Source organism: Arvicanthis niloticus, chromosome 15, assembly GCF_011762505.2.
Source record: "Arvicanthis niloticus isolate mArvNil1 chromosome 15, mArvNil1.pat.X, whole genome shotgun sequence".
Taxonomy (NCBI): domain Eukaryota; kingdom Metazoa; phylum Chordata; class Mammalia; order Rodentia; family Muridae; genus Arvicanthis; species Arvicanthis niloticus.
In genome coordinates this window covers 3,227,575-3,241,790 of record NC_047672.1, presented here as the reverse complement: position 1 = coordinate 3,241,790, position 14,216 = coordinate 3,227,575, and the positions used below count along the sequence as shown (strand labels likewise).

Here is a 14,216-nt window from a genome sequence, read left to right as displayed (position 1 = left end):
ATAGATTATGACTGAGAGTTGTAAACTTAAATAAATCCTTTCTTCCCCAAAGTGGTTTTGGTCAGTGTTTTATATCAGCAACAGAAAGACAACTAAGACACTCTGTATTGCAGCAGCTGTCCTTGACTGGCAGAACACAGATTCAGGATGAGGTCACCAGTCTTGTATTCAGACTGCTCACTCAGACACAAATGATGGAGATTTTTCTATGAGCTAATGGAAAGAGAGCATTCAGAACCCTGGACAGCTCTAGAGGGCTCGCTGAGATTCCTAAAGATCCCTGGGGGGAGTGGGGAGTTACACACACACACACACACACACACACACACACACACACACTCAAACCAAGTGTGTTCCTGAGCAAAGCAAAGTGGTCCAAAATAGTCACATATCAGCTTTCTGGTTGAGAGAGAGAGGGAGAGAGAGAGAGAGAGAGAGAGAGAGAGAGAGAGAGAGAGAGGCAGAGACAGAGACAGAGACAGAGAGACAGAGAGACCGACAGAGACAGAGACAGAAAGAGAGAGACAGAGAGTGACAGAGAGAGACAGAGGTGTAATGTGAGGTCCTTCAATCTTGACATATCTAAGTTTTTTAAACACAAGGACTTTATCAATTACCTTTAATTGCAAGCAAACTGTAGCCTCTGTTTTTGGAAGAAAGATAGTTTGATTTGTGTCTTTTGGTAAATGTTTTGCCAATTTTAAAAAAGGAAGTTTTTAAGTTGAGGCTACATTTAGCTCTGTGTCATTGGCTCAACCCTACATCTGAAACGTAATGCTTCCGTGAGTACATAGGAGGTGAATACCATGATGCTATAGGCACGTATAGGAAGTAAGAAGGCTGATGAGAATGAAAACAACCGTGCTCACCACCTCACATGGCTATTTTTGTTGATTTTGTGGCAAGAGCAGCTCAAATCTACTCATTTATCATGACTCCTCTGCCTGACAGTCGTACCACCTATAAAGCTCCTAATTCACCCACCCCCATGCTTCTTCATCCCGCACACCTGCTGCTTTGTAGAAAAGGTAAGTGCTTATTATAACCAAATACTGGAAAAAATATACACACCACAGAATACTAAGGACACTTGACCAATGCCCATGTGCATGGTTGCATGCACGCACGCGCGCGCGCGCGCGCGCACACACACACACACACACACACACACACACACACACACACACACATTTCTGGGTTTTGCAGGACACACGGTGTTGGAACTTGAGTTGGAGGAAGGTACCCTTCAGAACTCTCATGGTGGATGTCACACTGATCTGTTTCGATGCTGACCTCAGACTTGCCTGAGAAGCAGTTCTAGCTATGCTTCAGAATGAAAAGAGGGAGCTGCCAGCTCTCAGCTAGGATCTTAAAAAACAAACAAACAAACCCAATCCAGATGGGCGGAGACCAGCTGGTGCTCCCAGCACTGTCTGTCCTTTCTGCTAGCGACATCTAGAGCCTGCTTAGCAAAGCAAATTCATTCCAGACCCATTATCCAAAGCTTTTAAGCCAGATTTCAGTGTGTGTGTGTGTGTGTGTGTGTGTGTGTGTGTGTGTTTCTTGTCTGCATTGCAACCCAGTTATATCCACAGGATGCTAAATAAATAGAATTCTCCAGAATTATTTATTGCTCACTACCACCCTCAAAGAATTATAGTTCTTTAAACCAGATGTCAATAATTTGTCCCTTTTCCTCAAGACTGACCCACCGGAGTGAGGGACATTAGTCTGTGATATCTTTTTCTAGCCAGAGGAAATGAACAGGAAAAATAAATGCATGATGCATGGCTGTGGGTGGGCCTCCTACCCACTCCTGTCACCTCTGTGGCGGTCCCTATGGAATCATAAAACAACACAAAACCAACAATTAACAGTAGCATGGCCTCCCTGGTTTTGTAAGATGTGGCAATTGAGAGCCCCTCTCTCATGGAAACATTGCTCGCTTGCACCAACAATTACTAAACACTGAAGTCTTGCTAAGTGAGACCCTGTATGTCTCATGGGCACACCTCATGTTTCCTCCAGGGTGATGGGCTGCCCTGCTCTGCAAGGGTGAAGGAGACTAAGAGGCTTGTGTAAAGACCCAGGTGCTACAGAACCACACTGAAAAGGGACCTCAGTAACTCCGCAGTCGCTGCACAGCTGAGGGCTGCTGCAGCCAAACCAGACCTGCCTGCCTGAGGGCTCACCTGGGAGTTGCCTTCTTTCCCTGAGAACAGGTCTTAGGAAAAGCTCTTCCTCCCTGAAAGACCTAGTGGGACCAACTGCTGAGAGGGATCAGTACAAGACCTTCGACCCATTTCTGTGGCCCCCACCAGTACCCTGAAAGAATCCTTGATTTCTAGGTGGATATGCAAATTCAGTATTTGAAGCCTAGACTTTGAGCCTAGTGTAAGAGACCTCTCTGAGAACTACTTAAGGAAGGAGCATGGTCCAAATAAAGTTGCTGGACCACAGGCTTGCAGCCCCAATTAGCATGCGTGGTGAGAGCTCTATTGGGCTTGGGTCAGAGGCTAGGGCTCTAAAGGTAGGACATTTTTTAAAGTCTAATCCTTGGGTGCAGAGAGAAGGTGTCTGGAGACAGTAAAAAGGGGACAGAGTGGAGAGGAGAGGAGGACCACCTTGGTTGGATAGTTGCTGTGACAAGTGGTAGGAAGAAAAAAAAAACAGCCTGAACTAGCTGTTCCCTGAGCCATAAAGCAGAAAAATAAACCTAAAACACAACTCTAAGCATACACACATCTAATTCCCTCCTTGAGAACCACAGCAGGATGCGGTTACACACAGACATGCACGCATCTAGCGAATTCCAAGCACAGTCTACATCCCAGCAGGCGCAGCTCCAAAACCCTTCCTGCTCCAGGTACCAACTCCTGGCCACCACCGCAAAGATCTGCTCCGGACTATGAGATCAGGAGCCAAGGAGAGTGTCTGAGCACGCTCCGGCAAGGCAGGAAGGAACGCAAAACAAGGCGCAGGGGACCCAGAGACCCTTACAAGTCGCCAGGCCCGTGTGCATCCCGCCGATGCTCCCACCACCGCCACCCACCCACCACGATGCTCTTACGTCCTCCTCGTCACAGTCGCTCCGCGCCTGGTACTGGAACCGGGGCCGGCCACCAGCACCGCCGCGCTCCCGGGGCGCCACCGCCTGCGCCTGCGGCCCGAGGGGCTTCGGGCCCGCATCCTCCTCCGGCCCCTGGCCACCCAGAAGGCGACTGGCCTCCGGGGGCGCAGGAAAGGAGCGTGAGGTGTTGATCTTGCCGGTGAACCTTTGGTACAGCGAAGCCATGGGCCGCCGTGCGCTGGCTCGCTGGTTAGGAAGGTTCGGAAAAAAATTTCCTTTCTCTCTGTCTCTCTTTCCTCTCCCCACCCCCTCCAGCAGAAAAGAGAGAAGGGGGGAAAAGGAGGCGGTGGGGAAAGAAGAAAGGCGAGCCCGGCCGCTCCGCGCCACTCGCGAGTCGAGTCGCCAGGGTGCTGAGCGACTCTGCCTGGTTCAGCTTCTCCGCCCCCTCCCCGGCAGGGCGGAAGCCAGGGGTCGGAGTGATGCTTTCTCTTTTTGCTTTTCTTTTTTTTTCAAGTCCTCGCCACAGCCACGTTCGGCCTCACCAAAGAGATGGAAGGAAGGCAAGACACTAGAAGCACACCAAGGGAGCGGACATGTCTAGGCCCCTTTATTTGGCACCACCTAGATACCAGCTCATCTTCTGGTCCCAGCCTCAGTCCCTTGCAGCTCCTCCTTCCCCTTCTCAGCAGGGTACCCAGCTCCTGCTGTGGCGATGGCACCTGGGGAGTTCCAGTCCCAGGGAGCTGGAGGTAGATGCTAGATACAGGAAAACTCTCTCCGGATGTCAGTTGGGTAGTGCATGGGGGTTCAGGGCTGAGGCACTCATAGCTGGGCAGGAGGCCGTGTATCCCAGTGAGAGAGGACAGCAGTACAAGAGGACAGAGCTAAGCAAAGAAACCCTAACTGCCTTGGGGTCCCTGGGGCTTCTGGGTCATGGCTCCCATGGTATCTGCTTTGGTTTGCAGGGCGCTGCTGCCTTCCAGTGCCTGGCAGGTACTCCTGCCTGGCAGTGTTCTTCTGGGGCTTTGGTTAACTTTGACAAAGGCCCTGGAGAGTCTGGGGTAGGAATGCAGTTGAAGAGCACAGGAGGAAGGAGGAGCCAGGAAAAGGAGGAAGGTCTGTAAGGAGAAGGCTCAGGGAAATGTGTTCCCGGACCCACCTTCCTTCCATCACCTAGGATTTTAAAAAAAGATACATTTTCTTTTGATCTTCTGAAGAAGGGAAGGATAAGTCTAGAACAGGCAATAGAAATTAGAACTCCTGGTCAGGCCTAGTTCAAGCCTCGGGATACATTTCCAGGGCACACCTGGCTCCAGCCTGCCTGTCTTTGTATAAATACAAGAAAATGCTAAAGTGCTTGGAAGTCAGGAACCTTTCCAAACCTTGTTCCACCCCATCTTGGCATTGAGATGCAGTGAGAGGGGCGCTTTGACACCAAATGCTGTGCAGCTTCCAATAACAAACTCATTTGGTGCATTCAAGCGTGCTCAAGTGCCCTCGTGTGGAGAGAGGCACAAATTGTGTCTGTTAGTCTAGGCCATGTCTGGCATCTCCCCCTACTTGCTTCCTGGATTCCTCCCTGTTAACTATTGTGAATTAATGATAGAACTTTAAAGAGCTATTTTAATTTTTTTGTAATTATGTGTTTCTGCATGAGTATGTCCACGGGAATGAGGTGCTCTCAGAGGAAGGAGGTGTCAGATCTCCTGGAGCTAGACGTACAGGCAGTTGTGAGCTTCCTGATATAGGTGCTTGAATCTCAACTCAGGTCCTCTTTCACAGTGTGCTTAACAGGTGAGCCATGTCTCTAGCCCCAAAATTTAATCATTTATTTAATGATGAAGTCAGTAAGTTGATAGAAAGTGTGTGTGTGTGTGTTGACATTCAAGACTTATTTTCTCTGGTGAATCTGTAAATATTCAACTTTGTTCAACGTTTAAAATTTAAATTAAGTTAACTTGAAAATATAGATTATTCATATTTAAACATATTATAAAACAAAAGGCCATAAAAACTTAAAAATCGGGGAAGGAATTAAAGTAAAATTTTCTATCCAAAGAGGTAAATCTGAAGCACCAACAGAAAAAACGGAGAAGATGGGAGCAGGGGGAGGAGACAGAGCCTGGCCAGGCTGGCTTGAAAGAAACAGAGGTCAGGGGGCTGGGAAGAGCTATGTGTGTGTAAAATATCCCTTGATGCACTCTGATGGAGACACACAGCTAAGTGGAGAACTTGGCCACAGTCTTTATCCTCCACAGTGAGCACAAAGCATGCAGGGCCATTTTAAGGGATCATGAAGCCATGAACTTGTGGCAACATACCTGCAGATCCAGTCTTCCCCTGAACATGGGCACACAAACTGCACAGTGCTTTTAAGAGACTGCGGCACTGCATAATCCCCTGGGAAGGACTAAGCAGGTTAAAACTGTACTGTGGGTGAGGTAATGGGGATTTAGAGAATGCTGAACTTATGATCATTATTATGATGACACATAATTAATCAAGTCTGGCCTCTGGAAACCCCTCCCCAACAATATAAGGAATGAGGTATTGTGAGGGAAAATAAAACCAGGGGGGCTTTTAACTGGATCTTAGTGTCTTGGAAGGAAAACAGGTCGAAGCACCCTTGCCCAACTTGGCTTTGACCATCTTGTTTGTGAAGTAAAAACTATAGGAGAGTTGAGATGGCTCTGCTGCAGGTACATGGGCGTATTTATCACCAAACCTAACAACCTGTGTTTAATCTCCACAACCCACACGGTACAATGTAACTGATTCTTGCAGGTTGTGCTCTGACCTCCACAAGTATGTTATAGAACACACACACACACACACACACACACACACACACACACACACACAGAGAGAGAGAGAGAGAGAGAGAGAGAGAGAGAGAGAGAGAGAGAGAGAGGGAGAGAAACAGGTGTAATAAAAACATTAAACTATAAAACTCTTTAACAACCAGGGAATCGGTTGGAGCAAGCTTTTCTGCCTAGAAGGGCAGATCCGTCGCGGCGAGCGGATGAAACACGTTGGCTTATTTGTAGGCTGTTTCGTGTCGGGATTTGCACCCCTTTGTACTGTTTAAAACCAATGTCTGCCTGCTCTCTTTTCCCTGTGACGCCTTATGATTGTGTCTGTGTACACTGTTCCCTGGAATGAACACGAGACATCATAAACAAGCATACACCACCCAATCCAGCAGATGTTACGGATCTTTTTAAACTGACAACAAAGGAAACCCAAAAGACTCTTACCCTTTCTGACCACTAATATTGGAGATATAAAATGGCCACTGTAACATACCCTGAAAGAGCTTCTTCCCTGAGGCATTCGGCATCTGCACTTTCAGATAACAGCCTTCTATATGTGGGATAAATGAAACAAACATCTGGATATTCACACGACACAGTGTTAAAACACACAGGAGAAGTACCTTCTTAACTTCGAATCACCAACGGCCTCCCCCCCCACCCCACCCCAGCCCCTGTATATTGTTTGCCTGCTTTTGCATGATGACTACTAAGGATGAGCTGGGATGTAGGCACTGCACAGATTCCAAACAGGGACTGCACAAAATTCTACACTCAGAAAAAATTTAAAGGCAAAATGGGACTTTAATTATTTCTCAACTGTTCAACATACTTAAATATCAATATGTTTTCAAGGAAAAACACTTATTTTAACTCAATTAAAAAACTTGCTATAAAATCAGAAAAGTTTTAATCTCCTATCTTCACTTCTTTCTGGTGATGCTTTCTTCAACTGCTCATGTTTGGAGAGGAGGGGCTTGAGGAGAAAGTGAGAGACCTCAGCAAAGTCGAATACACAGGACTCTAACTGTAAGCCATTTATTTCTATACTCAAACCGTGACAGGCTGGGATATTATGCAGCAGATATCCTCTCACCCACAAGAGTTTCAGAGTTATGATCTCTGCCTGACCCGATGACCTTGGGCCTGGCTGGATGACTGACATGCATGAATAAGCATGCTGCAGGCAGAGGCTGCTGACCTCACCATAAGGACACTTGTCCCCTGTTAGCTGCTGCCACTTAGACCTGGACTTAATTCCTAGGCTGTGGTCATGCCATGCTGTTGGGAAGCACAGAGGAAAGGCATCTAGCTGTGCCTCGTGTGGACCAGCAGAGCTCAAGTTCATTAGCGTAAACCCAAGACTTGGATAACTTCTTGTCTAGTCAGCTGCATTGAGGGGGTAATTTGTTACATAACATGCCATGATTGATAGCTAACTGAAAGATCCCAGTCTGTGCATTGAAAGGGCATCCCTAGTAACACTACAAGCACTTCATGTCTTTGGTCAGAAAGTACCTGGATGCCTACTAGGTGCTGCTTGTGCTGTGTTGTGAAGTGGAAATGGTGAACTAAACCAAACCTGTGGCCATGAAGAGCAGACAGCAGGCCTCTATCAGATAAATGTTCTTCATTAGCAGGCTCTCAGGTTTCCCCCGAAATGCAGAGATACAGCTTCTTCGTTTGTTTACAACTACACACTGCTGGTCTTTTTAAAGGGTAGCTTTATCAGGACATGACTGCCAGAAACTCCCAGATTGCAGGTGTGTTCTTTACAAAACCTGAATTTTTACAGTGTGGTCATTAGACACCATTCTCAACCCACTGAGGATTGTGTAGAGTTGCAGCAGCCTCCACTGGGGACATGTTAGGAATACAGATGCTACAGTTATACCCATTTTACAGATGCTAGTGTTATACCCATTCTAGAGCCATCAAAACAAAGAGCCAGGGCTGACAGCTTGAGATCTATGCTGAAACAGCCCTCTGTGAAGGCCTAGTGCCCACTCAAGGGTGAGAAGTGCTACCCTCGAGTAACACACTTGGACTATTCTCTACATAGGGCCAAGGCATGCTGAAAAAGTCTGCAAGCTCCATATTCCCAAGAAGAGGCCCATATTTTTAGAGGGTCCAGTTAGGATTCTCCTGGAGGTTAACTATATGTATTTAGTGTATATATGTGCATGCCTGTGGAGGCCAGGTAACAACTTGCAGGAGTCAGTTCTCTTTTTCCACTATGTGGGTCCCATGGACTGAACCCAGGTCATCAGGCTGGGCAGCAAGTACCTTCACTCACTGAGCCATCTCTCCAGCCCAGGGAGAGGACCTTTTAAGAGTCAGAAAAGAAGAGCCCTTTCTCACTGATGTGGTGTTAGCTCAGCAGCTCACTCAGAATCATGCTAGAGTGGAGGACATGTCTGGATGCTGTGTGTCCTTGAGTTGGAGTGAAAGGAAAGAATCCATTTCTCTTGATGCCTTTCTCAGGAGACATTTTGACATTATAGTTTAAAAGCCTCCCCCATTCTGCCAAAATGCACTCAACTTGGCAAAGAGCACGGCAAAAATGAAAATCAGGGAAAGCCTTACTTTCAAACACTGATTCCATCAAGAAGCCCTCGGCACCTCTGCTGTGGCCTTGCTGTTTAGTTAATTCAATAAAGAAAACCTGTCTTTAATTAAAAACCAATAAATGTAATAAACATATTTAAGTTGAAAACCGACTTCTATGAACTTAATTTTCCTGAATCTGCTCTGTAAAAGTCCATTAAAATGTTCATTATAAAATCTATGTTATTACATTTTTTGCCAACACTTAAGATCCAATCCAAACTCCCATGGCATACCTGCAGGTTGAAAAATGGGCTGGTGCCATCTGAGGTAGCTCAGTAGACCTCCTTGAATTTCAATGCATTGTGTGGACAGAGGTGGCACCCAATATCTACATGTAAATACTCATCTCCATGGGCTGGTGGTGAAGCACATGTATGCTTCATGTGGCCACATCCTCATGAGTAAGAGCAGAAGCTGTCAGTACATAGCCTGACTCAGGCATATGTGGGTGTGCCTGTCAGGAGAGCTGGTGGCTTCTCATTAATGAAAACAGATTCTATTAGGAACAATAAAAGCGAAAGGAAGCTGCCCATTTCTTGTGGGTAATTCAATCCTGAGGACTGCAACCCCATCCATTCCACCCCACCCGCTGCTCAACAGTTCCCTCCTCATAAAGGTTAAAACTGATTTGTCTATACAGCTAACTGCATTTTCAAATCATAGTCATTTGGAACGCAAAAAAAAGTAATTCCCCTTACAATGACTTATATTTATATTTTGCTTGACAGGTAAACAGAAATTGCCTGTTGGCTAAATAAATAAATAGTCATGTAAGCCTCAGTTTGAACAGTTCTTTTCCTCACTTACAGAGGGCAACAAGTGGAATCCACTCTCCACCACAATAGGGTGAGGTGGGTTCTGTTTGTTCTTGTCTCTTGATCTGAGCTCCTGATAGGCCTATTACCTCAGTCCCCTCGGCATCCCACCCACAGTCACTGCCATTACATTGCTTTCTAACCTAACAATACTCAAATTGCATCATTTCTCCAGAGCCCTTTCCATCTCTGTGGGGAAACTTGGGGAAATGAGTGTTTGCAAAGGGCTTTGAAGGACTCCATCCTTCTTGGGGTAAAGCCATGACAGAATAAAGTCTTATTAACAGCTGCCTTTGAGGGTGCTGATACCACTCAGCCAGGCTTAACTCCAAATGAGATGGAAATGAGTGAGGGTGACATCAGGGGTGACATCAAGGGGTGATGCCAGGGGGTGATGGGGTTCCCAGTACAGTCAAGTCATTAAGCATCTTTCTTAAATAGGCAATTGTCTCTGTGACATAAAATTATCACATTCAAGATACAGCATAGAATAGAACACAGAAGTTGTAAGTATTCTAAGACAAACCACAGAAGTGCCTGCAGGGAGTTCTCCACAGAGGACAACACAGCCACTTAGGATGATGGCATCTTGGATGTGCAGAGCATCCAAGGAATAAGCCACACCCAGCCTTGGTTTTTATTTTGAAAGAAAGTGGGCTGATAAAATGTCTAAAATTAACTTATGTGGCTACCAGAAGAGGCTCACCAGAAGCCACCCATGCTCTTCTCCCTCACATTCTGCTCGCATGCACACACACAAGAGTATATATGACCATGGTAGTTAGAAGATTGTGCCAGACACTTAGAACTGGAATTTCAAGGAGTCGTGAGCCCATGTGGATAATGGGAAATGAACCAGGGTCTTCTGGAAGATCAGCAGGTCCTTTTGACTGCTGAGCTCACTCTCCAGCCCATTTCTCTCCATCTTTGAGAAAACCACATTCATCACCATGCCCAATTCAATTCCACTTTGGACCCTACAAAGGAGGAGGCTTGGGGAAGCCTTTAGCTGCCCTCTCCCCATCATAGATTCTTCAAATTTTGGTTCATAAGAATGCCCTCTTTCTGGTATTTATCAGACCTAGTTTTTCATGGTGAATGGGTTCTAAAAAGATAGCATCTATGGTTCGCTGTCCCTAGATTTGCAGTGTGGAAAACACTCTGGAAAGCTGTTGGGAAGCCTTTTGGATGGATACTTTGAAGAAAACCAAACCTTTTGGTTTTGCTTTCCAAAAAAAAAAAAAAAAAAAAAAAAAAAACCATGTTTCATACAATCATCAGTTGATAGCTGACAACCTGCCACATTTCTGTCCACCAAGCAGAATGTCTATTCTCAAGTTATAGTAGATGCCTGTGGTGGTTTGAATAAGTTTGGCCTCCATAGACTCAAGTCTTTGAATGCCTGACCCATGCACTATGAGGAGGTGTGACCTTGATATAAGAAGTGTGCCACTGTGGGTGCAGGCTTTGAGGTCTCCTGTGCTCAAGCTTCATGCAGTGAGGAATCTAGTCTCTTTCTGCTGCTGCTTTCAGATCAAGATGTAGAACTCTTAGCTCCTTCTCCAGCACCAAGTCAGCCTACATGCTTCCATGCTTGTTATGATAACAGACTACACCTCTGAAACTGTAAGCCAGTGCCAATTAAAGGTTTGTCTTTATAAGAGCCACCTTTGTCATGGTGTCTCTTCACAGCAATGGAAACCCTAGGACAATGGCCGTCTTAATAGAATGTATTTTCTAGATAGCTTTCACGAACAGTTTTTCTTTCCTAGTAATCTAGGGGCTAGTTTTTTGTTTGGTTTGGTGTTTTGTTTTTGTTTTTGTTTTGTCATACACACTACTCAGTCTAGCACCTCTCCCTGTTTTTCTGGTCTCCGAACAAAACTGTTTAAGGATGTGATTCTCAGAACACTGCAGCCCCCTTGTGGCCACAAGAAGAGACACATGTTTGCAGCCATGCAAACCTAAAGCTCGAGGTTGCTAACCTGGAGCCAAAGCCTTCTCCATCCAGCCCAGAGATTCTGGATCTGAGCACCATCACCTGAACTCCCACCTCATTGCAGGCCTGGCTCAGGCCTGAGTTTCCTCATTCAGACCACGAGGGTGGTAAGAGTGGAGGGCCTTATCAGAGCTTGAGATCATTTGATATCTTCAGTTATTACATAAGGGGAGGGATAAGGGTGGAACTTACCCAAACTTCCAGAAAATACTACTGTCACATGTAGTTAATCTTCCAAGGCAAATCTTTTTTTTTGTTTTTTTTTTCTCTCTCTGAATTTAGGATGCCAGTATCCTTAATTCTGGGGAAATTGGAGGTCCCCAATTGAGGACCTCCTTTTGGTTTATGCACATTCCCTCAACAGAAGCAAGTGGCTTTCAGTGTCGAGAGCCTCTTCATATTCTAAGGGATGGGAACAAGGTTTGGGGGGCATGCTAGCACGGGGCTGATGAGGCCCAGAGGAGTGCCAGACCTGGACAGGACGGGGGTGGGGGGGCATGTGACTGGAGAAGAGCACCATGACCTTAACCACTTCTGTCTGTACTAAGGAATCATAGCAACTCTCAGATCTCATCAGAGAAGGTTTTTTGTACAGTGGTTGGCAGTTAATGCAGGAACTCACAACTTCTTGTTGTCGAGAATAATCCATAGAGTGCTCAGTCACGAATGAGACATAGTTACTACTCTCTCTATCACACACACACACACACACACACAATACACACAAGGCGCAGGGAGCAGTCAGAGGCCTGGAGAACCTGAGTAAAACAGTGCCCTCCAGACATGACAGCACTGAACACAGGAATTCACAGACACTCTGTCTGCAGTAGATCTGCATAAGGTGGAGCCAGCATTCTGTCAGGGAGGGCAGAGGAATCATGTGCCTCTACCTGCGATTTAGGAGCTATGAACAACTGATGGGTTTTTTGCAGGGAGGGGTCAGTTTTCTTTAAGAGCCAGTCCTCCTCCGGTAGGCTGACCATTGTATCAGTTGCCTGTCTGTTTCTGAGATAAGACAATATGACTAGAAGCAACTTAAGGAAGGAAGGTTTACTTAGGCTTATGGTCATTCCAGAGTGATAGGTTTCCATTAAGGAGGGGAGGCACTGCACAAAGAAGCCTGCATGACAGCAGGAACAGGGAGCTTGGAGCTCACATCTTGAAGAAAAGCATAAAGTAGAGAAAGAAAAAGAGAGGTGGGTATTTTTAACTCTCAAAGCCCATTCCCAGTTATTTACTTCCTCCAGTGGCGGCACCGCCTAAAACTTTCCAAACATCACCACTAACTGGAGTGCCAAGTGCTCAAACACTCAAGACTATGCAGGACATTTGTTATTCGAGCCACTCCAACCAAGCTCTAGTGTGATAGTTCTCAACCTGTGAGTCAAGGACCCTTGGAGGTTAACTGATTCTTGTCACAGGGGTTGCCCAAGACCACCTGCATATTAGATATTTACATAATGATTCATGACAGTAGCAAAATTACAGTTATAAAGTAGCAATGAAAAGGTTTTATGGTTGACAGTCATCACAATATAATGGTCACAGCATTAGGAGGGTTGAGAACCAGTGTTCCAGTGAATGGCTCTGCACCCAGGAGTATTAAGAAGCACAAATCAAAATCACTGGGTTCTATGAAAATAGAGGACATGTGTAGCTTTGTGTTCTGCCCTGCCACTGTTAGGTGCTAGGCTCTAGAGAAGTGCTGACACACCACTCAGGGGATGAGAAAACAACAACCTATGATGTGGGAGGCTGAAGCTGGGGTTCCCAAACTCCCAGACATCCAGACGCTGCTGGAAACTTACAGGGTCAGGAATGAAGGGTAGGAAGTCCACAGGCCCCATAATGAGGATCCCAGGGCTGGGGGCTCCCAAACTCCTGGACATCCAGATGCCACTGGGTCACAGGAAATTGGGAACAGAGTTGGGGGTCCACAGGCCTATGACAAGGCCAGGGCTGGAAGTTCTCAGACTACTGCACATCCAGATGCCACTGGAAGTCACAGAAGAGTGAAGAACAGAAGATGCCCTTGGGCTGAGGACAAGCCCAGGGATGAGGGGGGTTGGGAGAGGAGGGGAACTCTTAAGCTTAGTTCATCTGCAAAAGTCCTTAGCTTATTAGTGGTTGTCTGGGAGCACAGAGGGAGCTTCTGTGGGAGGCTTTGGTAACTCGGCTCTGTAGCCAAGGCTTTCTCCATGCTCCCCATGGTGGTTCCTGATGAAAGAGACAGCCTTTGGTTCCAAATTGTTTATTGATTGTTCAACATGGAAAGTGGGTGCATATCACCTTCTCAGGGTGGACCAGAGATTAAATACCTTTTGGAGGAAGGAGTGTTTGAGAAGGGAAGCTTATTGGCTAAACTCTCGGGGCCTTCAGATACCTCATTAGCATGGAGAACTCTTTTCTGGGCCTACGCGTGGCCACGGGTCACGTTTCCTATGTGTGAAGCATGGCACATGTTCCAGGCCAGGAATCTGGTAGGGAACAGGGAACCGCCTACTGACTCGGGTGGATGCCTGGGTGCTGGGGACTCTGAAGTTGCCCAAACTTGCCAAGTTTCCTAGCACAGTTCACTGTCCCACAGACTTGGAGTTAGGAGGAGTAAAAGGATCTTGGAGGAGTTAACATAGTGCATGTTATCAAAATACATTGTGTGCAAGAATGAAATTCCACAAGCAGCTAATAAGATGTATAAAAATAAAACTCTTACACTTGCCAGCACTCTAGACTTTTCAGACATATAAGCCTTTTGCCCTTAAAGAGGCTTCTATAATATAAACCTTGACATGGTGTCATAAAACCTAATTGAAATGCATGTCTAACCTGTGGCTCATGAACACATATCCTGGCATCGCTATGCATGTAGCCCAGTATATTTGTAGGTCACAGTTTTCATGCTACAGGGT

At 46.2% G+C, this 14,216-nt stretch overlaps 1 protein-coding gene across 3 annotated transcripts in view; it reads right to left on the bottom strand.

Moving 5' to 3' along the window:
- Dpp6 (dipeptidyl peptidase like 6) overlaps window positions 1–14,216 on the bottom strand; it is an 859,276-nt gene that overhangs the window by 609,087 nt on the left and 235,973 nt on the right. Inside the window, exon 1 of one of the 3 annotated variants that reach the window (XM_034518899.2) lies at window positions 3,071–3,521. The exons of the other annotated variants lie outside the window; for them this stretch is intronic. Within the exon in view, the coding sequence (XP_034374790.1) occupies window positions 3,071–3,295 (225 nt within the window). The 5' untranslated portion in view covers window positions 3,296–3,521. Of the gene's footprint in view, window positions 1–3,070; window positions 3,522–14,216 lie in introns of those variants that run through there. 3 annotated transcript variants of the gene reach the window in all.